The sequence below is a fragment of the Colossoma macropomum genome, unplaced genomic scaffold (genome assembly GCF_904425465.1).
Source record: "Colossoma macropomum unplaced genomic scaffold, Colossoma_macropomum, whole genome shotgun sequence".
Lineage (NCBI taxonomy): Eukaryota > Metazoa > Chordata > Actinopteri > Characiformes > Serrasalmidae > Colossoma > Colossoma macropomum.
The window spans coordinates 24,977,014-25,003,487 of record NW_023494789.1 but is presented as its reverse complement, the minus strand read 5'-3'; the positions used below and the strand labels follow the sequence as shown (position 1 = coordinate 25,003,487).

General features: G+C 38.8%; 1 protein-coding gene across 1 annotated transcript in view; it reads right to left on the bottom strand.

The window, feature by feature from the left end:
* mast2 (microtubule associated serine/threonine kinase 2) overlaps positions 1-26,474 on the bottom strand; it is a 154,841-nt gene that overhangs the window by 114,662 nt on the left and 13,705 nt on the right. Inside the window, 2 exon segments of the mRNA XM_036570645.1 lie at positions 5,765-5,910; positions 6,637-6,784. Coding sequence (XP_036426538.1) covers positions 5,765-5,910; positions 6,637-6,784 — 294 coding nt within the window.

The following is a 26,474-nucleotide window of genomic DNA, read 5'->3' as shown; positions in this document are numbered from 1 at the left end:
ACAATTATTATTTATTTGCCAAATTTAACGTAGGAAAATACAGAAAATGTGATGTGTGCACCCGATATGTTAAATTCAGCAAATAAATAATTGTGCATTAAAATTGCAGAAATATATCATATATACATTTGTTCCACGCAGATATGGTGTTAACCGCTTTTCACTTCAACAAAACATGTAACTTGACCAGGGGTGATCAAATTTTCGCATACAACTGTATCTACACAATAGCAGAAAGACATAAAAAGACTGCCCAGAAATGTCATGTAGGTTCTTCCCAGCAGCACATTAGTTACTCCAGCAGATAATTTTGGTTGTTCACTCCCACCTCCTCTGTCTGTGCAGGTGTGTGAGAAAAACAATAAAAGGTTGTTAAACAAAGAAAACTAGTTCCATGTACATGTGCAGCTACAGTTACATGTGCATTTTGTTGAGGAAACTGAATACTTCTGAATATTTTAAAAAATTATTATACTTATATTTGTTTGTTGTATTTGTGAAAAAAAGTAAATCTACTGTTCACTTGTTTCTTACATTTCTACACTAATTTTCATTAGAATTTCATTTTATTTTGTTCTTTAGGTGACTATCTGGGTTGCTTTGCTCTGGCTCACCCTCTTTTTTGAGCTTATTTAATTTCATACCAAAAGAATCCCAAATAGAGAAGAACAGCACCTAACAAACTTCAGTTTCTGTGCTGATAGATGCTGGATATACAAAGAGGTTCCACTGCAATTCTACGGTGAGCTACAGGAATTCTTAGACCAGCTTTTATCTTTTGCTAGGCTACTTTTACTTCTACGTGAATCATTATTTTATTGAAGTAACAGCACTCCTACTTGAGTATAGGTTCAGACTACTCTGCCCATCTCTGCCAACTCTCCTCAGCCTCCAAACTCCCAGTTACCAGGTTGAGGCAGGACATTACTTGCACAGAAACCTGGTCACACACCGTACAGACACCCCAAGGCTCCATGAATTGGGCTGGACAGTAAACACCATCTGCCTGCCCTGTGCGGTCCTTGTGTGTGCGTCCCAGCCTCTCTCCCACTCCACAGACATTAAAGCTCAGCTGCAGGGGTTCCGGCTGCCCTCACAGCCTGGGTCAGGGGATTAGAACGTCCACCACACTGCAAGCCAACCACAGGTCATTCCTGCTGACACTGACCAGTGTCAAACACCAGACTGGGATTTTCCATTATGCTGAATAGCTTAACTTAAACAAAATACTAGTACTGTAATAACATTTCTAATGTGATTGCGATATGTCTCACAATATACTGAAAATCCAGTAGTCAATCAAATGTTATATATTTATTACATGAAGCCCTTAATTCATCAAAACACCCACTGAAACACAGACGGATCAAGATGCACACTGCAAAAAGAGGGTTGAAAACCGCAATAATGATTAACTAACAATATACTGTGCAGCCCTACTAAACTTCAAAAGATCCTCAGCAGTCTTACCATTAAGTACTAATAACAGTATAATAAAAGGCTACTGTCTTCACATTATCTAAAAAAATAAGAAGTATTAGAAATAACCGTTTTCAAAGATGCACTGTGTGTTTGCCAGGACAGAAGGGCCAGAACAGCGAGGCGTTCTGTGGTAACAAGAGGAAAAATGTAATAAACTTGTCCATAAGAGGCACAGTAAACTATGTTTATGTACTGAGGAAATAACTCTGTCATATTTTCCATTAAGCACAGCATTTGCAACCTCCTGTCAGCTGATGTTACAGTGGATACAGGCTGCCAAAGCAGACATTAACCCCTTTATTCTAAAAGCTTTCAAAACAAAACATCAGCCTCTGGAACGCAGGAACATTATTATGCATTTCTGTTTTATCATTAGAAGTAGTGGTGGGTGATATGGCATGAAAAATATAACAGCACTTTAACACATTTTTTCAATACACAATGGGTACCACAATAATTTTTTTTCCAGATTTCTGACAAATTGGAATAGAGGAAAAAGCATCTCTAGTGCAAAATGTAAAATTGTGAATACTACAATTTTTATTCACATGACTCACACGCTATAGTGCACTAAACCCCCTTATTTTTTTAAAACGACTACTATGCTATGCTTATGCTAATAATACAGGGAGATTCACTGGAAAGAGGCCCTGAATATTCTGTTGTAACTCCTGTTAGGGTGAAGCAATCCGAACCAAAACAATATGCTACATACCTTGACGTATGTGTAATCGATTGCATTACATGTGATGCTGGAAGTGATCTCCATTTTCTGTCAGACACATGAAGGGGTACGGGGGTATACACCCGGAAGATGCGAACGGAGATCGCAACGGCTGTCCGGCGCCTACCTCATCGCTCCGACGCATGGGCATCCCAGTTTGTTCGAAGCTCCATATACTGAGGAGCACATTGCATGTTGTTTCGTTCAGATTGCTTCATCCTAGCGCGAGTTATTACAGAATATTCAGGGCCTCTTTCGAGTGAATCTCCTTGTACCTTTTCCATTCTTTGTAATTAAACATGCTGTTGGTCAGTAATTTTTAAGTACTGATGTGTATGAAATGCTCAGAAAAGTATACTGTGACATATTGTTATGCAAGTTATCATGATTAGCAAATCTTTGAAGAAATTACAAATGTACAAGATGTACCAACGTTTTCAAAATAGTTCTATTTATCACAAAAGCCTGGACAATTTCAACAGACACTACAGTTAATAAATAAAGAACCCATTAGCACATCTCTTATTCGTGATACACAAAGCCAGGCAATCAGCAATTACTCTGTTCAAGGTTGCTTCTCTTTCTGTTGCCAGGGACATTTTAATGGGTGCTGACATAATAATACACACTCTACAGTAGTGAGTCTATTGTAATCCTCATGCACTAAGGACTAACCACCACATGGATTTGAATGAAACACTTGACATACTCAGTTTTATGTGCAGTTCCAACTCACCTGCACAGTACAGTGCAGCAGCTCAGAGCCATAAAGCAAAACATACTGCCACCTAGTGGTACTTGCTATAAAGACACAGTACACATGCCACATGACCTCAAATGACTTTGTTTGTTGTTTTTGTGCCGTTTTTTCTGCTTTACTGTCTTGTTTGAGTGTAGAATGTGTATTCCTATAAATTAGTTCTAAGGTATAGGTTGAATAATAAATAAACTGAATATATTTCACTTGTGTGATTACCAAGGTTTGAGCAATTTCAGATAAACCATACTTCTCCCTGTTTCAGGAAAAGCAAGAGTGTTAGCACTCATCCAGAGCTTCAAACAGATGAAATAAAAGGCTGCGTATCTTTTTTTTTATTCATAACCCTGGATCTGATACCAAAAAAGGTTGGTCAAACTATGTCATAGCATAGCGTGGATTACACATCACTTGCATCTTCCTAATTAGAATTCATCACAATAAGCAAGGCATGAGACTAGTAATGAAACAAGATGAAAACAGCCCAATTATCTCTGAAATTGTATTTAGTCTTCCTTGCACCAACACAAGACTTATAAATTTCATTTCCTCCAAAATTTGGAGGTGAAATATTTTTCAAATTTGTCTTAGTGATGGACTTCTTTTTGAATGAAGCACAGCACAGGGCAGCTGAGCAAAAATGAGGCTAATTACGTAGATAAGCCTTAAAGGTACAGTAACAAAAAACATTCTATTTAATTTGAAAGGACAAAGGGAAGTTGGAACATAGTCCAGTAAAACCTCGGGTGCAAAAAGAAGATACAAACAATAACAACACGAATGCTAACAAAAATGTTTTTTGTTTTTTTTGTGGATATCACAAAAAATGATAAAGTAAACCCTTTGACTTTCACGAGAACATTTCAAAACAAGCTGATTTCAATGCATTACATGCTCTAGAACTAAGAAAATTTGTTCCAGGGACCCCAGAGGACTTTCACACACCCAGTCCTTTTAGGAACACTACTTATGAGTACATCAAATTCTCTGCTCTGCAGTACCATATACAGCCAGTAGGGGTAGATGTTAAGCCAGTCTGTGTTACATATACATACATACACTGCATGATAATCCGCTGCATAGTACAGCTCTCTGCTTACTATGTCACAGCAGTCTCACTCACACACACACACACACACACACACACAGCCTCAGCAAGAGCTACACTGCAAGTAGTAAAATCACTTCACAGGAGAATCCCAGCACTGCAGGGTTTAGTGTTCTCCCTCCGTGCTTTAATTCACCTGAAGCTTCTCATCACCTGATTACTATTATGTGTTGCTGCAGAGAAATATGTGGCAGAAAGGCACCAGTGATCTACACTCACTGACAAATGCCTTGTTATTTTCTACAGTCTGTAACCCACTCCAAGAACTCAAATTAAAACCACACTGTATGTCCAATGTTTGAAGACATCAGCTCATCCAAAGTTCCTTCTGAAATTAAGGATATTAACAGCAAGTTTGCCCCCAACCCTTTGCTTCAGTAACAGCCTATACTGTTCTGGGAAGGCTTTACACTAGATGTTGGAACACTGCTGTGTGGATTTGATTGTATTTATCCACATGAGCATTACTGAGGTCAGGTACTTCCTCACTCAAGATAACGCAATTCCACTACTCCACAGCCCAATGCTGGGGGGCTTTACATCCCTCAAGCTGCTTGGCACTGGTCATGGTGATTTTAGGCTCCAGTGCAGCTGCTCCAGAGCATTCCTTTGTATTGTGAGTGCTTTTCTACAGAGATTATACAAGCTGTGTGACCACATTTTAACACGTGTGTCAGCAATGGGTGCACCTTAAAGTAGCTAAATTAACAAATTAGAAGGGATGTATGAATATTTTTGGACATGCAGTGCGTCAGCGTCAAATCATTTCAATCTATAACCAGGTTAACTGGATAAAAACTACTAGGGATAAACAAAGATATCAAAATCATATCAGTATCAGCAGATAATTGCTTACAGAAAATTATAGGCATCAGACAAATCTGCCCCAATATTTCAAACCGATATTTATTGACATATTTATTGTACTCTGGAAGAGCAGAACATATGGGGGACACCGGGGTACTGTGCGAAAATATCTGCATTTTATTCATTTTACTGCAGGTCACCCTACAGAAATAAATATTATATGTCTCTGTGATACTAATCAAGGTGGATGTAGTCCCAGTTCCTACAAATAACTGTTTATGCATTAGCATTGGCAGATATGCAAATGAAAAATACTGAATATTGGCATCGCCCCATACTTCCAATATCAGTGCATCCCTTAAAGTAATTCCCGGCTAAATAACACCATTCTGATTTTCAAAATGACGACCATTTCCTATTCCAATCTACTGTGAGAAACATGAAAAAGATTTCCCACAACTCCACCTAAGACCACACAACAGTTTAGATAACCTTTTAATAAGAAAACAATAGTGTTTAAAACACAAACCTATGCAGGCATCTACATACAGTGTCCTTTACAAGTATTGGGACCACAAAGACAAAAGTGCCAATTATTCAATACTGAAGCACCGTGAATGAAAGACCAAATTAACCCAGGGAAAAGGTACTGAATGTGACTTCTTGTAATTGGGAAATGTATATTTTATTTTTTAGAAGTGACGGAATGTTCTGAGCTTTGCTGTTGCAATATGAAGAACCAGTGAACTGTCTGCAAATAATGTGCATTTTGTAAACAAAATGGACAGTCTTTCTGCAATAGCCTGTGCATGTGTTTCTGTGTGACAGAATGAAAAGTGAGAAAAGAGATTTTGTGTGCATTTGAGACTTTTGTGAAAACACTCACCAGTCCTGCAGTGAGAGAGGGGGCGGACTGGCCTAAAGACTGGCTCCTCATGCGTACGAGGTTATTGGGCTCTCCAGACTGCTGCTGCCAGGCCAGCTGACTCACTCCACTGTGCATGCTGCTGGACAGCGGTAAGAGCTGCTTCCCTAAGATAATTGCACACAAAACTCAGAGTGAGCCAAGCTAAAACACCATAGTGTATTACAGTTCTGTATTGTAGCAGGAGACAGATGGAGATTTTAGTGCACTTCTCTGAGACTGAGGTTTCAGCAAGATGAAGGAATCATGGAAGTCATATGTGAGTTTGGTTGTATTACATGTTTTGTTGATTTTCTATGTGAGAATTAGTACACACCCTCTACATATGTCTACAGCCTCAGCTTTGAACCCTCATCTTCAGCTCACCACAAAGATTTTTAACAGCTTTAGTTCATTTGGCAAAATCATGACTCTGTGGTCACTGAACCATTTTTTATGTGGATTTATATCACTGTCCTGCTAAAAGATTCAACCATAATCCAGTCTTAGTCCTCTGGCAGGCACGCAGCCAGATTTTTATACTGGGGACTGTGTTCTTTTCTGCAGGATTGTTTTTGACTCATTTACAGATTTTCCATAATTCAGTTCCACTGCAGCTTTTACTCACATTTTTCAGTGTAAGATCAAGAGTATATGGCTGCTTGAAAGCTGTGATTTCAACCACAGCATGAGTGTGGCTAATCTTCTACCCGAATGCACAAGAAGAGCACAACCACAAGCCAAGGCAACACTTAATTCATTCACAGAGAGGAAACACCCTCAGGACCAAATATCAGTCAAGCAATCACTGAATCATGAATCATTGTTTCAGCGGAAGTGCGTGTGTGTCTTACCAGTGAGGCCACTGGCCATGCTGCTGCGGCGGGCTCTACTGTCATCCTGGCTGAGCTGCCGCTGCAGTTTGGTCTTTCCTGCGGCGGGGGACAGGTCAGGGTTACTCAGCTTCCGAAAGAGCAGGGGAGGGTGCACCACTGCCTCCTTCTACAGAGAGAAAGAGAGAGAAAGAGAGAGAGACAAAAAATTGGTGAAATGTTCAAAAGAATATGGACCCGAATTAAACGGCCAGTAACTTTTGTCAAGGCCAATTAGAAATATCAGATACACAGATGGTAAGGAGTAATAATACAGTGTATCATACTGGATAAATTGTATCACAGCATTTCGTATGGGTAGTACTGTATCGCTGTACTGTAACTAGAATGTTAACTCGTGGTTGTGTGTTAACTTGCGGCTAACCATAGTCAGGGTCTCGAGCTTAATTTCCCTCAAGCTGAAATTTCAGGAGTCTTAAATCTCAAGTCTGAGTAGAGAGTCAGTTAAGGGCAAGTCTGAGTCAAGATGCAAATCACTCAACATGGGACTCAAAAAAATGCACTGAATTGAGAAATTCTGTATCATATAGAATCAAACAGCTTTTATTAATCATTACACCCCTAAGAGTTAGGGTGATAATATCTGCCAATTACCACTAAATCAGTTACTAACATGGAATATTTCCTGTATATTCTATATTTACATCTGAGCAACTCGCTGGAGCACAATGAAATCCCCAAAGCCTAACAAGGCACAAATTTTTTTCCCATTTAAAGTGTAAAGGAAGACAGAGAAGTAAACACTGGAGAAAATATATAAAACTAAACAAGAAACATCCGAGAACACATCATAGGGAGAGAGCTCAAGCCCCTCAAAGAGTCTGTCTATAGCAGTTGTGTGATACAAAACAGCTGAAGAACTTGCATAGCAAACCACATAGTTATAGAAGTTACAATCCAAACCATGGGAAATGGAAACAATACATGTTCTTCCCCCACCTCCCCCTGCAAACTTACACTATGAGTAATAACTTGTTTGAGCAAAATGCAGCCACCATGAAATCATCACAGCACTTCTAATTTAAATAAGGACAAACAATGTGACTTCTGTTGAATCGAATCATTAAAAAGAATTAAAAAAAAACAAAAAAAAACAGTTAAGACAATCACACTTCAGTTAAGTGGCAAAATAGTTCTGGGCTTCATAACACATGTGAAATGGTTTATGTTGTTTCCAGTGAGACTCCATGTTCTTCCACAGTGAGGTTGGGAAACGGACCGCTGACATCCTCTCTGTGGAGGCAGAAGATTCCAGAACATCTGGACGGCCTGTGTGTGATACAAAGCGCTCCTAAAACCGCTCCAGCGCACAAGAGCGCTCCAAGAACATTTCCGCCACTGAACCACAGTGCAAACAAATCCCTGCCTCTTCACCTTACACATGCTTCAAATATTAGCCTCTTACTTTCCACAATTTAAACACTATTCTCCTCTCTTTGACACAGATATTCCATGTAAAACGTGCCACTGTGTTCTTCTTACCTTCTCCTGCCTAGTGCTGTCACTAGAGACTATATTATTAAATAAGTAATATAGTGATTATGTTGACTATTAATCATATAACCACAGTTTTGAAAGAAAGGCAAATCAGCTTAACTGAAGTAACAAACCATGCATATCATTTCATACTTTACTGAAGAAAGGTAAACAAGGAAGCCTTTAAAATATTTCTGTGAAAAAACTCTATATAAATGGGTCCATCAAGCTGTTTCTTACTGCAAGAGAGACCAGAGGGAGAAATTAAAACGCACATTATCATCACCATGTAAACTGCCAACTTATCACTGATGATTCATCTAAATCAACTGATTTCATTTATTCAATGATTTTTTTCTTTAATTAAATCATTTTCAATCCAGTAGAGGGGACTCCTCCTCTCTAACTCAACAGATTGCTGGTTTCTAGTTCTCTTCAGTTCACAGCTAAAATAATCCATTTAGTGTAGCCAGTAATGACTGTGGTCAGGATTCCCCTCTCCCCATGGATTCAGACCACATATTCTATTAGGGGAAAGCTAGACGGTCCAGACCAAACCTAAAGGGCAATTCTGAAATGTTTTGCTGCAGAGGAGAGCACCAGTTTGAGGTCTGGAAATACGGCATTAGCCTTGAGGTCTTGGAATAGTGGCTGTGGCTAATCAGCTCAGGATCAGATACACACGGGACTGCACGTGAAAGCCACTGGCCTTAAACAGGGGTTAGAGAGGAGAACTTCCAGGGACAACTTCACCTGCTGCAGCATGTGGGGACGGGACAAAAGACAGGTGACTGAAAAGGGTATATGATGACAATGTGAACAGAACTGTCACTGGCTGACAGTTGACTTGCGGACAAAATACTGCCAGTCACCAGTATGACCATTTTGATTTATTATATGATAATTTATGTGAGCAAAACAACTGCACTGTGGTCACACACTATTGAGCAACAAGAAAGAAATGGTGAGCACCTCAACAGGCATGCTATTACCTTATTGCTCAAGTCCAGAGCAATTACAAAACCATGCCTTTAGTGAAAATACAAGTTGGGATAAGGAAATAACTACCTAATGCTAACTGACTACCTCATCCGAGTATTCCAGAGCTTAATGACAATCTAGTGAAAGCTGCTTATGGCCAGATCACGTTCCTGACTTGTGGCTGGGCTTTTCTCTTAGCCAGATGTTTTCCATGCACTCATCCTTCTTTCTCTTCAAAGCTCATTCATCCAGATTTTCCTTCTCCACTGATCCAAATACACAGACTTCACAGATGCAGCCTCAACACCAGGGCTGACCTCAAGGCAAAGAATAATGATAGTAATTTCTGTCCGGAAACAGCTGAAGAAGTAAACTACAGTTTGATGAAAGATTTTTGATGAAAGATTGACCTTTCATTACCAATAATGAAAGGTCAATCTTTCATCAACAGTTATCTATATAAAATATAAAAGGTAGCTACTTCAAGTTGACAAAGTAGAGAAACGAAATAAATAACTTACGCCAACATATGTCGGTTTATTGTATTTTGGTTCACAATTTTAGATATGACTTTTGATAATATCACAGAACAGTGGGGAAAATGAAAGTGCGAATGCAAGCAGAGGGAGAGCTTTGAGTAATCCCAGACTGACCTACGAGCCTACAGTTAATCCATGTGCTGACAGCTACATTTTGACACAAATTTTGTAATATTCTGAAATGTAATGAAATGTAAAAAAGTCTACTTATCATAGTTTTACAGATGTAGGGGTATTAAACATAATGTATAGCCATCAGAGTCTGGCTTTATTTCTTCAGCAGATACCCATTCTACTGCCTTCAACTGAATTCCTACAAAAAAACTACTCTTACCACAAAAACAGTCTTAATAATAAGCATATCAAAACAATATCCAAAAGCAAAATGCCAAAAATGAATAAACTCATTCTTAATACAAGTTCTAAACTAGGTCTAGGTATAGAAGCAACCACTCATGTGCACAACACATGAATTGCTTTCTTATATAGGCTACAGAACCTGCTGAGCCTTCAGACACTCACATGGACACAGCTGTGGAAAGTGAAAAGGCTAATACATGACAAAGCCAACTAAAGACAAGTCTGACACAGGGCGTTCAGCTTGCAAGCTGGAGCAGGACAAACAATGCGGGAGTGGGCAGAAGCAGGATGAAAATTTGCAGGAGTGGAGAGGAATGGGAATTTAAAATAAATAAATAACCCACGCAGACTTCTATTTTGAACCCATAAGTACCTTAGAACATAGAAGTCTGTTGTCAGTTCCTCAAAGAACAATTTCTACACAGGCTATATGCCTGCACAAAACTAAAACGGCTAGACATAAAACACAAAAGGCAGCTTAGATTTTCCAAAAATTCCAGTTCACTGTAGTTTCATATTTTCCATCAGTGCTCCATGACTAGATAAGTGTATAGTTCTTCCAGATGCATGGAAACACATTGTGTCCCTCTAATACAACACCAAAACATCCATTCAACACAAATTGTGTGTGGGTGACCTGAATCTGGGTTAAAAGGACCATGTGAGTGCCTGCGCTGCTGCTCTTGGTCAGGAGGTGACGGATCATAGACACCATGCAGCCACGCGCAGACTGAGCCCTACACAAAGGACTGGAGTGATAATCCAAACTGGACACGTGGCTAAAAGGGACACGCTACCATACAATCACACGCATGAATTACACAGCTTAAGTCTACAGTGTCTTTACAGTGTTTTACTGCCTAAAACAAATAAGAACAAAAGTCTGACCAAGCTCGAGTACCACTGAGAATAACAGAAGTTGGAAATGATGTTCTGTCCCGCATTCTCTAGCTAGGTTAATGTTATACTTCAAATAAAACTGGCATACTGTGAGAGTAAAAACTAGCAATGGAGTGAGAGCAATGGAAGGAACCATCAAAAGTCTGGCTAGAGCATTCTAATACAATCCTACTCTGTAATCCAACTGTTAGTTTCACAGAGGAGGAGAAAACTGAATCATTTCCTCTCAGTCCTGTCATAACAAACACCACCTAAACAATGATGTCAATGATCAGTTCAATGATGTCAAATATCACTCTCAAAGAATAAGTGTATAACCAGCTCACTTTCAAATTTTCAAAAACGTGTCACCTCTTCCAAGCATGAACATTCATAGAAACGCTACAGACTAAAGATCAGAATTGTCCAGGCTACGGTCTTCTCTGTGGTTCTTTATGGAGGTGAAAGCTGAACAATAAACAAGTAAGACAGGAAACATATAGATGCTTTTGAACTTCAGCACTAGCAAAGACTTTTGAGAGTACCTTGGATGGCAAAGAGAACAAATCGAATGGCTGGCTCATTTTACACTCAACAGTGTTAACTTTCACAATCTAGAAAACACAAATGGGAATTCAACCATGAATAGTCCTTCAGGTTAGCTGACAAAGTGCAGTTATTACAGCAAGAGATGGCTCATTACCACTGTTTCATTACTGATACTGCTATTGAAACCTTGGGAAACAGCCAACACTGGCCCAATTTTTCAAACTGTCAAAATGTCAAGCAAAATGTTAAACTATGTGCCATTTATTTTAAGCATAATCTCTTTATTGTAAAAAAACAACCCAAGACTATGCTGTTTCCATCCTTGTGTTTTACAGTATTCTTGGTGCAATCTGGATGGAATTCTTCTCCAGGCTTTCTCCACACAAAGAGTCTAGTGTCAGTTTGAAGCTGTGCTAAAAGTGCTTTTCTCTGAAACAAATATCATTCTGTTAAACACTTTATGAAGTAACAAAGAACTAACAAATGGTTAAACTGCCCAAATACTATTTGGGGCCCACTGTATACAAGAGATGTCCAAATGTTTTTGACAAAAACATTTAGTTAATTTTTAGCCCAAAGCAGCTACAAGACTCAATGTATTTCTCGCCATAAAAATCTATGCCTCTGAACAGCACACTACTCAACAAACCTCCCTATTCAGAAACCCTTAAAGAACTGTGGGATTTTGGACTACGATGAAGAAAGAGGAACTGCAGTGTGTTCTTATAGAGTATCTTTTACTTCACTGCTGTTAAGTATGGTCCTTCTTAGTTGTATACTTATGCTGGTTTCACTCTCTCAAACATAGTTTAGTTTTCCATGGTAGAGAGTTTTCAGCCTGCTGTGAAAAGCATTTAGCCTTTAGCTGTAGCACAGTTAAATGCTAAGCGGATGATGTCATCCATGGCACGTCCTCGTGAGCACTGTGTTAATTGTACACAATATGAAGTGACTGAGTGAAATCACAACAGAGAAGTTGTTTTCATTTTTCTATTGGCTATCTAAGCAGCAAAAGCTGTTCGACCCCACAGAGACAGTGAGGGAGACTGAGAGAGAGAGAGAGAGAGAGAGAGAGAGAGAGAGAGAGGGAGAGAGAGAGAGAGAGAGAGGGGAGAAACAGAGGGGGAAGGAAGAGCACAATACATGTAACACAAACAAAAGCGTGACTGTGAAAGGATCTAGAGCAAGCAGGTAGAGTCACAGGCTTGGTGTTTAAACAAGCAGACCAAGGTTATCCATCCGTCTGTTCTGTTTGCAGTTGAAAGATTCATAAATTACTGAGGGTGGTAGGCAGCAAGACAGAGTAATGACCACCATGAAGAGATGTGTACTTGGAGAAAAACACCTGACTTACTGCCAGACAAAGTATAAACATCTATTAAGTATAAGGATTGGACACACACCAATATGGGGACTCTGGGCCAATGTTGATGTTTGATATTTCCCATGTACACATCTGTTGATGCCAATGCAAAAACATTGTATAAAATGTATAAATTGGGTCTAGAATCACCTGGACAGGGGTCGACTCTGCTTAATGCCTGGCACCAATGGGCACAACTTTCCTTGAGTGGTTACTCGCCTTTGGGAACTTGTTTGAATTTTTCTTTTTTATAACAAAACACCAGACCAGTTGAACTTTCAGACATTCACAAACAACCAGCATTAAAAATAAAACAACTACTGTTTACCTCCCACACAAGACCCAGAGTCTGTTTGGTCGGATGCAAAATTATTTGCATCAGTTGTCGGAATTTGCAAGCTGTAACGTTACCATTACCAACGTGATGGCTAACGTCAGGACAAGTGCCAACCCCTTTCTTGAACTCTGAGCATTTCTTTGTATCCTGTCGCAATGGCTGGGTTATTAAAATTTTGAGAAAGATGTGATGTTCTGTCAAGTATGTCGCCAGTGTGCTTTAGTGGGAGTAACTTGTTCAGAAAACATAGTACCCAAAAGCACAGCTGCAGCTGTTTTCAACTATCTCAATAACAAACCTGCGCAAACAGCTGATGAAGCCTGATGAAGACGGAGCTGTTTTAGTGGGATCGAATGATAAATATCTTCAGTCTAGCTGACTATATCATGAAAAACTAACATGCAAGTTTGTTAATTATCACCACAGTGTTTATACAATAAACGTGTTTCTGTAATTCTGGCCACAAATTCTTAAAGAGTTACGGCCACTGAAGCAGACATAACTTATGTTTTATAATGAATATTCCTCGCCCTCTGGCCTTCTCTCCATTCTCATTTTGAGACTTATATAGAACCAGCGGCAAAGCATTCATTTTGTGCAGTGTGTGTGCAACATAGGTGCAAACACACACACACACACACACACACACACACACACACACACAAAATAATGAAATGTATCCAGACCACGACCCATCATTTCAAATCCAAGCAGCTATGTTTAACCACTCCACCCAGGCCACGTCCCTTATGAGAGGATAATAGATGGCTTTCCATCTCACTTTTACCCCCCGCACCACCCCATTCGGTTCCAATGCATACCTCATGCATACCAATTACACACCACCCACCCCTGAGCCATTACCAGCCTCACTCCGTTTGCCCTCACTCACACAGTAAACACACTGGGCAAAAATCCAGTCGAGTTCCAACAACACACCAACAGTTAGAAAATGATGGTTTGTCCTGAGGCGATTTTGCTGCTATTTTGGCAATTCTTTTACTAGTGGTCTGCTCGGTTTTTCATTTAGTAAATTTATTATTATTATTATTTGATTAAGCCTAGGCAAATTTTCTGTCTGTCTGTATTATAGTTTGTGGTTGTGTTTGGGATAGTTATAGTGTTTAAGGAGTGGATGATGAACTTTCTGATGATGAACTCAGGTGCTAGGTAACAAAGCAAAGTACTGTAAAATTACTTCTGCAGTAATGCATCTCTGTTAGTGCATGCGAGTGAGTTCAGGTTTAGGGTTTAAAATTTAGCAGTACTAGTTGGGCCTCAACATTGTGAGAAGGGGTCGAGTTTGGGTTTCAATTTGTTGCCCATGCAGAATCTACCTTGAAACAACAAGAAGGCAGGCTAAGTGAGCAGGTAAGTAGGTAAGTAAGGGAATCTTTTTTTTTTCCTATATGAGAGGAGAGATTTTTTTTCCTTTTCTAGACCAAATGCACAAAGTGCTTCACATCACTATTAAATACCCCTTTAAAAATTTAACACAAATGTAATACATCAACATCCATAGACATGGTTTGTTGACCATAGACAGGCACCACAGAGCACTTTATATGTTGTCTAGAATAACCTTTGTATCCATGACTGCACAGTGGGAAACACACTGCAGTCAGTTATGAGCAGTATTATATATTTTAGCAGTAATAAAATTACAGGGATAAATTCTCAGTTTGTAAAAATACCAAAGTATTTAAAGGACTTACCACTGCATATTAGACATGCTGTAACCAAATTCATATTATTTCTTCTGTATGTACAGCACAGCCTCAAAGAACCTGTCTGGCTTTAGCTTTGCTCAGCATCACTGCTGTTAATTTCCTTCCAGCCTGAAGGAACAGACCAAGAGCTGCAGTAGCATCAACTGCAGTACATTGCAGTGTGTCTGATTACAGCAGTCAAACCTTCAGAACTACACACACCCATATGCGTGCACAACAGACTGATAAGTTTACAGAATGTGATAGCAGCTGATCAAGATTTGGTCCAAGACGGAGACAGAAAACACTGCTTGCACAAGCAGGTCACGTCAGGCGCAGGACTGCACCAGTTCAAAGTACACACACTCAGTTTACTACAGAGACATAAACACTGCAGAACCATAAAGAAACAGGCACTGGAGAGGTCAAGATACGAGGATAATGCACAGCATAAACTGAGGCTAACAAAATAAGGCAGTAAAGGGCAGCAAAGGGATTAGCTCTTTTTAATTAGATCCAATAAGTACTTCCTATGAGCACTAAATTACTTCAGCACTGTTCAATTATTATGCACATTCTCGACAGAAATATAAAAGCCTACTAAAGCATATGCTGTCCTTGTTAACTTGCCCTTTCTAATGAAAGATGAGAGGGAATAGAGTCTTTGTACAGAAAGCCAAAGCTTTGTCCTCAGATGGACCATACAAAAACAAACACAGTTTATTTTTCTATTATACGTCTCCATAAATTTAAACCACCACATGCAAGATGATCTGGCACTTCCACTAGGTCAGAGTTATATAAAAATGCAATAGCTCATTCTAGGTATTTGTGTCAAATATGACTTACTGATAACTGGCTTTGGTGCTACGCATCAGCATAGTTTTGTATGTCATGAAGCTTGAACTTATCATGGTTCAATATACTAAAACATGTTAATGACAAAATTATAACATTATGATATTAAATGACTACCGACAGCAAACAATTTTACAAGAAAACTCAATTATAAGACAATTTAAATACAAAAAAACATTGTTTCATGTAATAGCATTCAAAAACCAATGACATGTCATTTTGTCATTTTAATTACCTCTTAGGTCAATTTTTACTGCTATACTGCACTTCGGATTATCAACAGTTGTGTAAAATTATGTGTTTTTCAAATAAATGTTACTTACTGTTACTTATTTACAGGAAACGCCTGCACTAACATAGTTAATGCTTGGACAGTGCAGAAATATCAAATTTCATTCACAATAAGATTCAAGATTCACAAGTTTTATTGTCATATGCACAGCAGAAACAGGCAGTTACACTGTACAATGAAATTCTTACTTTGCTGTTCCTCCATTCACCAATATAGTCTTAGAAAAAAAAAAATATATAAAGTATAAGAATATATTAAACACACTGAATAAGTATAAATACACTAAAAACAAAAAAGTAAAAAAGTACAGTTAAATGTGCAAAGTTGACTTTACCGATCTCCAGGAGAGCCCCTCTACTCTAACTAACTGTTCCGTAGGTATACTGTACATTTAAAATAAACACTAAAGTTTAAATAAATAATAAATAGCGTTGGTTGCAGGAGGAACACACAAAGACGTCTGCCACAACGGGCGCCATCTGATGCGCCAGAAAATGGTGTGTAGAGCTGTCAGTGTTTACACCTACAGGATGAATATTATTGTGCTACTTAGTACTAAGTGCTAGTATTAGTTTAGCTAGCAGGCTAATAGCTCCACGCACCACAAAGCAGGTCTGATACAGGCTAACTGATGCACCACTGACCCAAGTTTAGAGGACAAAGACTGAGGGAGCAAAGTCATGTGACTACTCTAGTGACAAAACACAGAACCAGTCTAACCTGAGAAAAAGCACCATGTTAATTTAATTATTAAATTAATTTAATAACTTTATATTATGGTTATTATTGTTGTTCTGTTATGTGCGGTGCCTTTATTCTGCAAGCTAAGCTTGCGCTTACACCACAATGCGTCCATGTATACACCTCAATCGGAATAGGTTAGCCCGATTGAGGCCATTCAGAAATGAACAAGGTGGGTAATCCTGTAAATAATCCGTTAAATAGAAGAATAATAACCATGTAAACGCCTGTATTTGATTACATTCCCAATCGGAATGTGTAAATACGTTCTGCACATGTGCGTTTGCGTCATAATGAAAGGTTGGAACGTTCAGCATGGCGGGAGCAGAAACTGGTCTGGACAGGAGACGAAGTTTATGCTTTGAACTTTAAAAGATGGAGGAGGGACGGGCGTCCATCTTATGTGTCTCAGAACATGACGTCTTCCTCTCGCTGCTTCCTTAATAAGTACATGTGAAGTACATGAAAACTCATCTCACTCTGACTGGACCTCACGTGATGTTCACTGTCAAGGTAACGTTTACACATTACAAGTGGTACTCCGTGCATGCATGTAATTTTGGATCTGATTACTTGTAATGAGCATGTAAACAGAGATATTTCATCAGAGCATATAAACACCTCAGTCTTAATCTGTAATCGGAATGTATTCAATCAGATTGGCAAAAATCTTTGCATGTTAACACAGCCAGTGAGTGTAAAGGATCAGATATGCTCTTATGCAATTTTTGCTGCTTTTTGGTCATAAAAAAAATAATGATTACTATTCAACAGATTATTTTTAATGTTTTTCATTACAACCTTTGTTTAGTAGTACTTTATTAGCCATTTCAGAGGAGACAGGTTGCAGCTGGCACACAATTATGGTCATTTTAGGTCATTAGGGTTAACAAAGTAACAGCTTAGCAGCATTTGAAGGGATGCAAAGGCTATTATGTAAAATTTGTCATACAAGCACTATCAGCACTTTCCAATATTCTTCAGCAAAGATCTCTGCATTTCGTTCACATTGGCAACAACAAGCTCTTAAGAAAACACTCTCTGCATGATAGTTTTGGATCACTGTTATCACTTCATGAACTGTCGCCAATATAAAGAGCATCTGGTGATTTCAGATGAAAAATGAAAAACTGGAATTTTTGATGACAGCAAAGTTACAACAAATGATAATAAACAAAAAGCCAGGGCTGTTCAGTCCAAAGTTTTAACTTGCTTAACTACAACTGTGAAGGAACTCTCAAATGAACGCTTCCTGGCAAGCACTGTAAGTAATGGTTCCAGAGTGCTTCCAAACATGGTGTGCTATGCAATCATGTGTTACACACAGTAACACAATTCGGCCAGTTCTCCAGTTGAACTGATTTTAGTGAAAAAAAATGTGTAAAACCATCAGTCCTGTGCTACCCAAGAAAAAAAGTAAGAAATACTGATGATTCACAGCTGGCACATCAGTAACTTTGAGAAATAAATTTTAGGATTCAAAAGAAAATATGATGGAGTCAAATAAGATGCATTTGAGAGATAAGACATGCCAGCAAAAGAGAATTTTGCTTGCATGTATAAAGTCTACAACATTTAATTACTGGAAACAGGGGGATTACATGGCAATTCATTCAAGATGAACTCCAAAAGATCTTGGCTTTGATAATCCTCCTGTGAATCTGATCGCGCACAGACCTTAGAGTAGCACTGGCTGACCCCTTGCAAACAAATAATAAATACATAATCGTAATATCAGGAGTCTCTCAACAGCTGAACTGACGTAAAGCTTCCAGTATTTTCAGATTGAGGCTGGAAAATTGTGATGTCTCAAAAAGTTCAGCAAGACAAGGATCATCCATAGACAAAATAAATATTTTTGTGCAAGTTCAAGCGCAGTCTATAAGTATCACTGTAACATACTGGTAATTTGGTAGGGCGCAAACACATTTTTCTCCTGTTTGCACCCAGTGGCTATTATGATGATCAGAAATTACAGCGCCAAAGTGGGCAGAGTGATGCAAAATGGAGTGTACATTCATAATCCACTGGCAAAGTGCTATTTTTGAACGCATTTTAGTTACATTTTCACATGGATGTAATTCAGCAGAAAATGTACTTCAGCATTTGCCTTACAACCTATGGCTAGGGCTGTGTTCAAAATATCAATACGCCAATATATCGTGGGTAAACTGTGATGGCTGCATCAATATTTATGAATTTACTTTTACACAAGGCATATAAGCTGGAATGAAACTGATGCTGCATTCAAATTGGAGAGTTTATAACATCCATCACGTGGCACACCTGTGCTTTGTGTGTTAGGGTTTAACTCTATTTATGAATATTCGTATAAATGCATGCATGAATGAAGTGACTCTTCTACTAACCATTTTAAATCATTTACGCTCCATGTTAGCTGAGCACTCAAGTCAGTTCTGCTGTCATAGCCAGATTTTTCTGGCAGTAGTAGCAATTCATTTGTTTTGAGCCTGGTGCAATTAGTGCATAGCTGTAAGCTTTTCGGTTACATCTCTGTGGAACTGGTTCGTGTTGTAGGGCTGTTCATTGTTATTTTACTAATACACTCTAATATCGCTGCTGTCGGAACAAAACCTCGCATCTCCAAAATGATAACTTTACAGGAGAAGGAAAAACTGCTTGACTTTTAATGTAAGTCAATGGAACAAGACTTTTTTTTCACATAAATTTAGACCATTTCTTTTCGTCAATTAATCATGAAACTTACACAAAATGTAAAGGGCAACATGCATTTTTAAATTATGTCAAAAAAGGTTTTGTTCTGACAGCAGTGGTATGCACATAGGCTGCATGTCCTTTAATTGACTATCGCCTGTGCCGCTCCCTGTGTTTAAACTCTTCTGCCTCCCCATGTTCTGACCAGCATCTCAGAGTAAACTACATGTATAAAAGAGTTCTCATTAACTAAAATATCAATAACACTTCCCCTCTTCTGTTGATACACATGAACAAAAATGTCTGTTGTACATCTGGTATGTTGCATCTTCATATCGTAAATGGAGTTTCTATATCAAGGGCTGTTGTTAGTGTTACTATTTTTTAAAAACAAACCTACACCAAGCCAATATCCACCGAACTGGGACTCAGTGAACAGTGAGAGTGTGATCATAGAACAATCAAACACTGTAGGTTTTTTTTAACCTACTCTTGCCTACTCTTAATCTGTCTTTTGCAGCTGTGGGAGTGAGAGAGAAGAAGCACTAGACCCTAAGCCCCAGCCCACCCAACCCCAGGGCACAAACTCCAGAGCCTGCAAAGTGGAGATAATGTCAACAGAGAGTCTATTGAACTCAGAGCACAAATGTGCCAAAAAGATATGTTTTCCACCACAGCGCACTGTGTGATCTATGTGACTCAAAAAATCAATTAATTAATTAAACCTACTGTAATCACAGCATCAGTTATGAGTTGTGACAGTTCTATAATGTATTTTTAATTGGAGGAGGTATGATGATGCTTTTTTGAGTATCACAGGACACATCAAAAAGTGCTCAATGTGGCAGGATCTGAGTATGTGCCACAATCGCTCAGTATAAGATTTCACCCATCATATACGCTTTCACTGACAGTCAAATAGAAATAAAAAGTATCAAATAGGATGTGCACACTGTGGAGAGAGGAAGTTCTCATCTTCACTCTCTCATCCTACAGTCAGATCAGGGGGTCAAAGTGATCAGAGTTTCAGCCAGAGGCTTGTCCTCTCAGATTAAGTATCAGAATGTTTAACATAGTACTGCAAGTCATCAGTAACTCCAGGACAAAAGGACAGCACAAGTGGTGTGAGTGTTGTGTCCACAACAGTAAAACAGACCTCTGAAGTCATGCAATTGTCCATGCAGTTGGCATCATGCCTATATTAGGAAGTAAAGGTCTAAGTAGATTTTCTCTTTCAAATTTTCAAAAATTGCTGCTGTTGCACCCTGTGGTGAATAAAAATGCTCAGCCAAAAAGGAGAAAATCTGAAGAACCAAATTTGTGAAAGAAGTTCTTAGATCAGGCAAGGATGTTTCAGCAGCGGAGAGACTTCCGAAAACTAACGGTGAGGCATTTCAACGGTAAAGGTTGACAAGGCTGACGTTGGTTTCCTAGTCACATTCACTCACTCCACCTTAAATCATGCAGCAGTTCCACTCTGGAACCTGAGGCACCGGGATGTAACTGATGCACCATTTAAGTTGGAACAGGAAAATTCGAATAAGAAGCTGACTTCAGCTTCATTGAGAGTTGAAAGGCATGAAAAGGAATGAGGACGTTGCTCCTGCTTGACAGGTGGGTTACATTGACTTATTTTTGCTGTTTCACAGAACCAATAGGTTAGTACTGTTTCCTCCTGTTTGCTAATGTTTGTGATAGCAACTGGTTAGCAGCAGCAGCACCAGCAACTGTACCAACAGTTTGCTAACCCACAATTTAGCTAATGTTAGTTACAGTACTTTCTGAGTGTTGTTTGCTCCAACGTTATATTCGACCATACAATGTTTGCGAAGGGTTTTATGGCCACGAAGATGGATACTAAAAAAGTTTAGTAGCCCAGTGTCGTTTGCCTCGGCAATGTGAGTCGCTGAATTTGTGGACTGGAGCTTCTGATGGAGCACTGAAGCGAGGGGTGTATTTGTTTTGAGGTTGAGTTCAAATATCAACAGTCGTTCTTCAGAATCGTATACTTTGCCTTTAACTACCACATTTGACAAAGCTTACTGGTTTGCACAGGATATTTTGGTGAGGTTGTCAGACTTATGATGTCAATTCAGTGCACAGCAGTGTTAGTAGTGTTAGTTAGCATGTAGCGAGTCGTATTTTGGCTCCTTAAAGACTGAAATGTTTGTACAGCAAAATGTATCAGCTTTGGAACATTTTAGTTCACCACAGGGTGTGACCTGACAACTTTAGAAAACAGCATTCGTTGTTGTCACCGAGAAAATGAACTTAGACACCACCACAGACCAATGATGTGACTTCAGAGGTTTACTGACCTATCCATGTCCAACCCTAGTTAAATCAACTCATTGCCATTCAGTTCAGTCTGTTACCATTAGCAACTCTGAAACTACCACTCAAAACACTGCAATGCTGTTGGCTTTACTCATTCCTCTCTTATCAAATGTTACTCAACTGTGTGAGCTGTGTTGTTTAAATGAAATACAGTGACATAATTCTTTACCATTGGCACCCAGCTCCATCTATTTGCATATCGGGTGTGTCTTTCCCCTTGTTTTACTTACCATCAATGTGTTTTTATTCCCCCCCAGGTCTACCTTCCCTTAGGTGTATACTTGTCTTAGGTATATTGTGAGACTGGCCTCGTGTTGTTGGCTAAAAGGGTGAGTCATTGTTTCCTCTGCTGCCAATGGTTGGAGACTACAGTGATCACATTAACACTAAGGGTAAGATCAGCAGCACTTAGAAAATGGTCAATTATCAGTCCATCAAAACACTGTATATACTTTAAAAAGCAATGCAACTTCTCAGCTTTAAAAAGCAAGTTCCCTGGTTAAAAAAAAGTGAACTCCGAATAAGTTAACAAATAAAAACACAAATGATTATTCTGTTAACTTTATATAGATGTTCAGTGCTTTACATAACATCTGCAAAGATACATCAACAGCAATATGCATCAAAATGAAGGAAAATCAACAGCACAACTGAGCCTTATATGTACTTAATTGAGTTCCAGATGATACACACAGGCCGCAGTCCTCTTCATAACTGTGAGTATGCCATAAAATGAAAACGATGAACAGAGACTGCTCCACCCTTCTTACAAATTCACCGATCACTTGTTTGGCTAGTCTAATTTTACTGTTTTGTATGCATGTGAAAGGTCACAATAATAAAATAGAATGGATATAGTTTTTGTTGTGTAATCCAGCTGATGTTTATATAGTGGCAAATTTATCATTGGTATTTCTAGGTGTCACAATATTTTATGTTAACTTTTTTTTAGGGGGTCACAAGACCATATACACTCTGTATCGAAAACAGTTAGATTTCATGCCGTATGATACGTGATGAGGTGAATGGCTTCTGTAGTTCTATTTAACACAAACCATCATAAACCATGAACACAAAAACTTTGCTGCGCAGCTCTCAGAACCTGAAAAAAAGTGGTCTGGCTAAGCTATTGCGCACAAAGTTAGCTTCTCATTCGCCAGTTTCTTACCCGAACTTTCTGTTCTAGCTTGAATGGTACAGCAGTTACACTCTGGTGCCTGAGGAAAATTTGAATAAGAAGCTAACTTTAGCACTGTGTACCTTGGATGTTTGATTAGCCAAGCTGTTTGGAATGGCTAGCCGAGAAAACAAGCTTTAGCTGGAAGAAGTGAAACACTCATACGCATCTTCTGTTTGGAAACATGTCTTATCCCTGTCAAGTACAACAGGGATGGGCAACGAGTGGTAGACTGAATAGTGACACTGTGCCGGTGTTGCACGAGCATCCAAAAACTGTGCAAATGCCTTAACTATGCCAGCTCATTTGTGAAGACTCGCCCAAATGTTTCAGTTACTGTAGCGAGGAGAAACCACGAGTCACAGCAGCTACTTCTGCACATAGGATTCAAGCAGCTGCCAAGTGCCAAGTCTGAACAGGCCAAACAAGTAACTCCAACACGGATGCTTACAGCTTCTAACAGCCAAATGCATCCATTATGAGCCCTGACAACATATGTGTCTGCCAGATGGTTCGAGCACAAAAATATGATATAGGTCTTATGTACATAAAGAGGTACCAGATATGTGCAGTATAGTAGATCTTAGTAGACATTTTTACAAGCATTTGTAAGACAAAAATTATAACAAGTACTGAAATGTGACATTTCAGTTTTGTGTGCAAGCTGTGTTAAAAAGAACAACAAACCATTAATCTTCTCAACAGGTAAATGCAGCTGCTAGCGGCATAATAATTGAAACTCCAAGCATTTCTTTTCGTGATGTGATGTGTTGTGACCCTTAAGAGTTCATTCCCACCAGAAAGAATTCACTCAACAGGCTACATTCCCCAGCAGTGCCCTTTCACTGAGCTAATTAAAGGCAAAGTTCAGAGGCAGCCCTGGGCCAAGGGCACTGCATCACTGTCCGTTGTGACTAATGGATTCATTAAAACGCATCCCCAGTTCTTCTCCACCAAAAACCCGTAAGACGACCTGCTGGGCTGAGACATTCTTACAGCAATAATAAAAACACAAGGTTAACATTTTCTACTTCATTTATTTTTAAATTTCATTTAAATTATTTTTACGTATTTAAATTACTGAAATTATTTAAATTACCGAAAAATATTTTAGGCACTTAACTTATATTTTAATCTTTCAGATGCTTCATTTAACTCTGATTTGCTTAAGGTGACTATGCTTCCAGCAGCGCACTACAGCATTTTAGACAGTGTGCTGTGGAAAAAATTATTAAAATTGTGGCTTTAAAACAATTTTACCCTACACTATTCTAATATGTCTGTGAGGTCTGCAGAGGCCATCATGCCAGCACATACATATACACATATACACACACACACACACACAAAAACACACACAAACACACACACAAACACACACACAAACACACACACAAACACACACACTTCTCTCAATTGCTAGCGTGACTGACAGTCAGGAGGAAAAGGCCACTCTGTAAAAGACTCTGCTCCTCATTCATCAGCATCTCTGACAATCGCTGTGGCGTGGTTTTCATTAAGTTCCTCAGTGTTGGAAGGCTCCACCTCACTGCTCATCAGCTGGAGGAACACTGAAGAATGATGTGACTGCACTCACACATTAGAACAGCCAGCTGAACCCTAGCCACAACGAGAAAGATTAGCATTTAGAACTGTCTTTACAGGGCTGAGAATAAAAAGCTGTGGAAATTGGTTTAATGGCTTTCATCCTGCTGTGTCCTGAGATAAGGTTCATTTGGACACTATAGTGCTGAAGTAAAATGTAGTTCAAGCTTCTCAGACAGTGAAAAAAGGTCTTGGATTAACCCAGTTAATTAGAATGAAGTTGTGGAAACACACAGTAAAGCTTCCTGCAAAGAGTCTGAAAAGAAGGGCCGAAATGTTGTTTTTTTCGGTTTGTTTGTTTTTTGTTTTTTTTTTTAAACAAAGCAAAGATTCAGGTGTCAATTTCACCTGTATGCAAATTATTTTTTCTACACTGACCTTAGCAACATCAACAGCAATATGCATCAAAATTAAGCATCTTATTCATACCAGCAGCACTCAAGCAGAACGAGTGCCCAGCACAATTAAGCCTTTTATGTGTATAACTATGCTCCAAATGATACATATGGGCCGCAGTCCTCTTCATAACTTCAGAGACTGCTCCACTCTATTTCCAAGCTCATCCATTGCTAGTTTAGCTAGTCTGGTTTTAAACGGAAGAAAAGAGCAGTTTTCCAATCAATCTGTCCACCCTCCCCCAATCTAATGCCTTATTTTAAAGGCAGAGGCATTAAATTGGATTTTCCCCCCTCACTATCTGATTACCATAAACTGCATAAATAATTTCCTATCCAATCTCATAATTTACAATAGCATCTGCTACTTAACAACCTAGACCATAAATTCCTCTTCTGAACACCAATGTGATTCTAGTTTCTTGTTTCTTATTCACTGCTTTGATGGCTTTCTTCACATGTTTGACTGAAGTAAATGACTTATCAACTTGATAACTGAGTGGGAGTTGCAGGTCAGCCAGTGTAGGTCCTAAAATCTCTATTATGTCATTTCAACCTCAGTATGCTTTGATGATAACGGAATTTTGACATGACAATTTACAACAGAAACAATGTGACCAATGACAGTGGCCCTTAAAAAGATTAATGATGTTCTTCACAAAACACTCTGGATCAGAGCACTTCATCACAGCTGTTCTTTTGTCAAGATACTCATGGGAGTTTTCTTAAGATAGAGCTTCACTGTGTTTCTGACACTGTATATTCACCCCCTAACACGGACAACCGTGTTTTATTACTGTGTGTAAACCAGCCTACTAGCTGAAAGCTTTCATGCTTCAAAAGTAGTTCTACATAAAAAGCAAAATAAAATGGCAGAAGAACCTGGCAAAATGTTTTAGCGAAAGTTCACTGGTGCTCCTGATTTGAAACATATAGGAGAACACAAAAAACTACAGACACAAGCAACATTTTTGAACGCTCTTTTTTCTTACTGTCAGTCAGATAAGACAATGGGACTCTGACATTCTGACATTGAACAATATTTTCTTATTTGGGCTTTGCTCTTAGGTAAGAACAGAATCGATGTACATTTGAGCACAAAGTTGTAATTAATTCTGTGGTTTAAGAACACGTCATGAATCTGACAAAAAACTTCTTAGGATCTTTCTCAAGAACAAATTTAAGAAAAAAACTTAGGAAGATATTGGTGAATGAGGTCCAATGTTTTATTCAGCAATTACTTAGCATTTTCTTAAGGCAATCTTGGTTTAAATGAATAACATCAAGGACTAGCTGTCATTCTCAATCACTCTCAAAACTCCAATGAATTACACAAATAATTTACTGAGACATTCTCTCAGTGTATGGGGGGGTCAAACACAGTTGTTATATTTTGCTTGGCATCTTTCTTCCCTGTTAAACTTGTTTTTCCAAGAGTGTGAAAATATGAATTAAAAGAAGAGCTTAAAAAGCTGCTAGCAAGCACTGTGAGCTGTGTATATGAATATATACAAGAGCTGTGTAT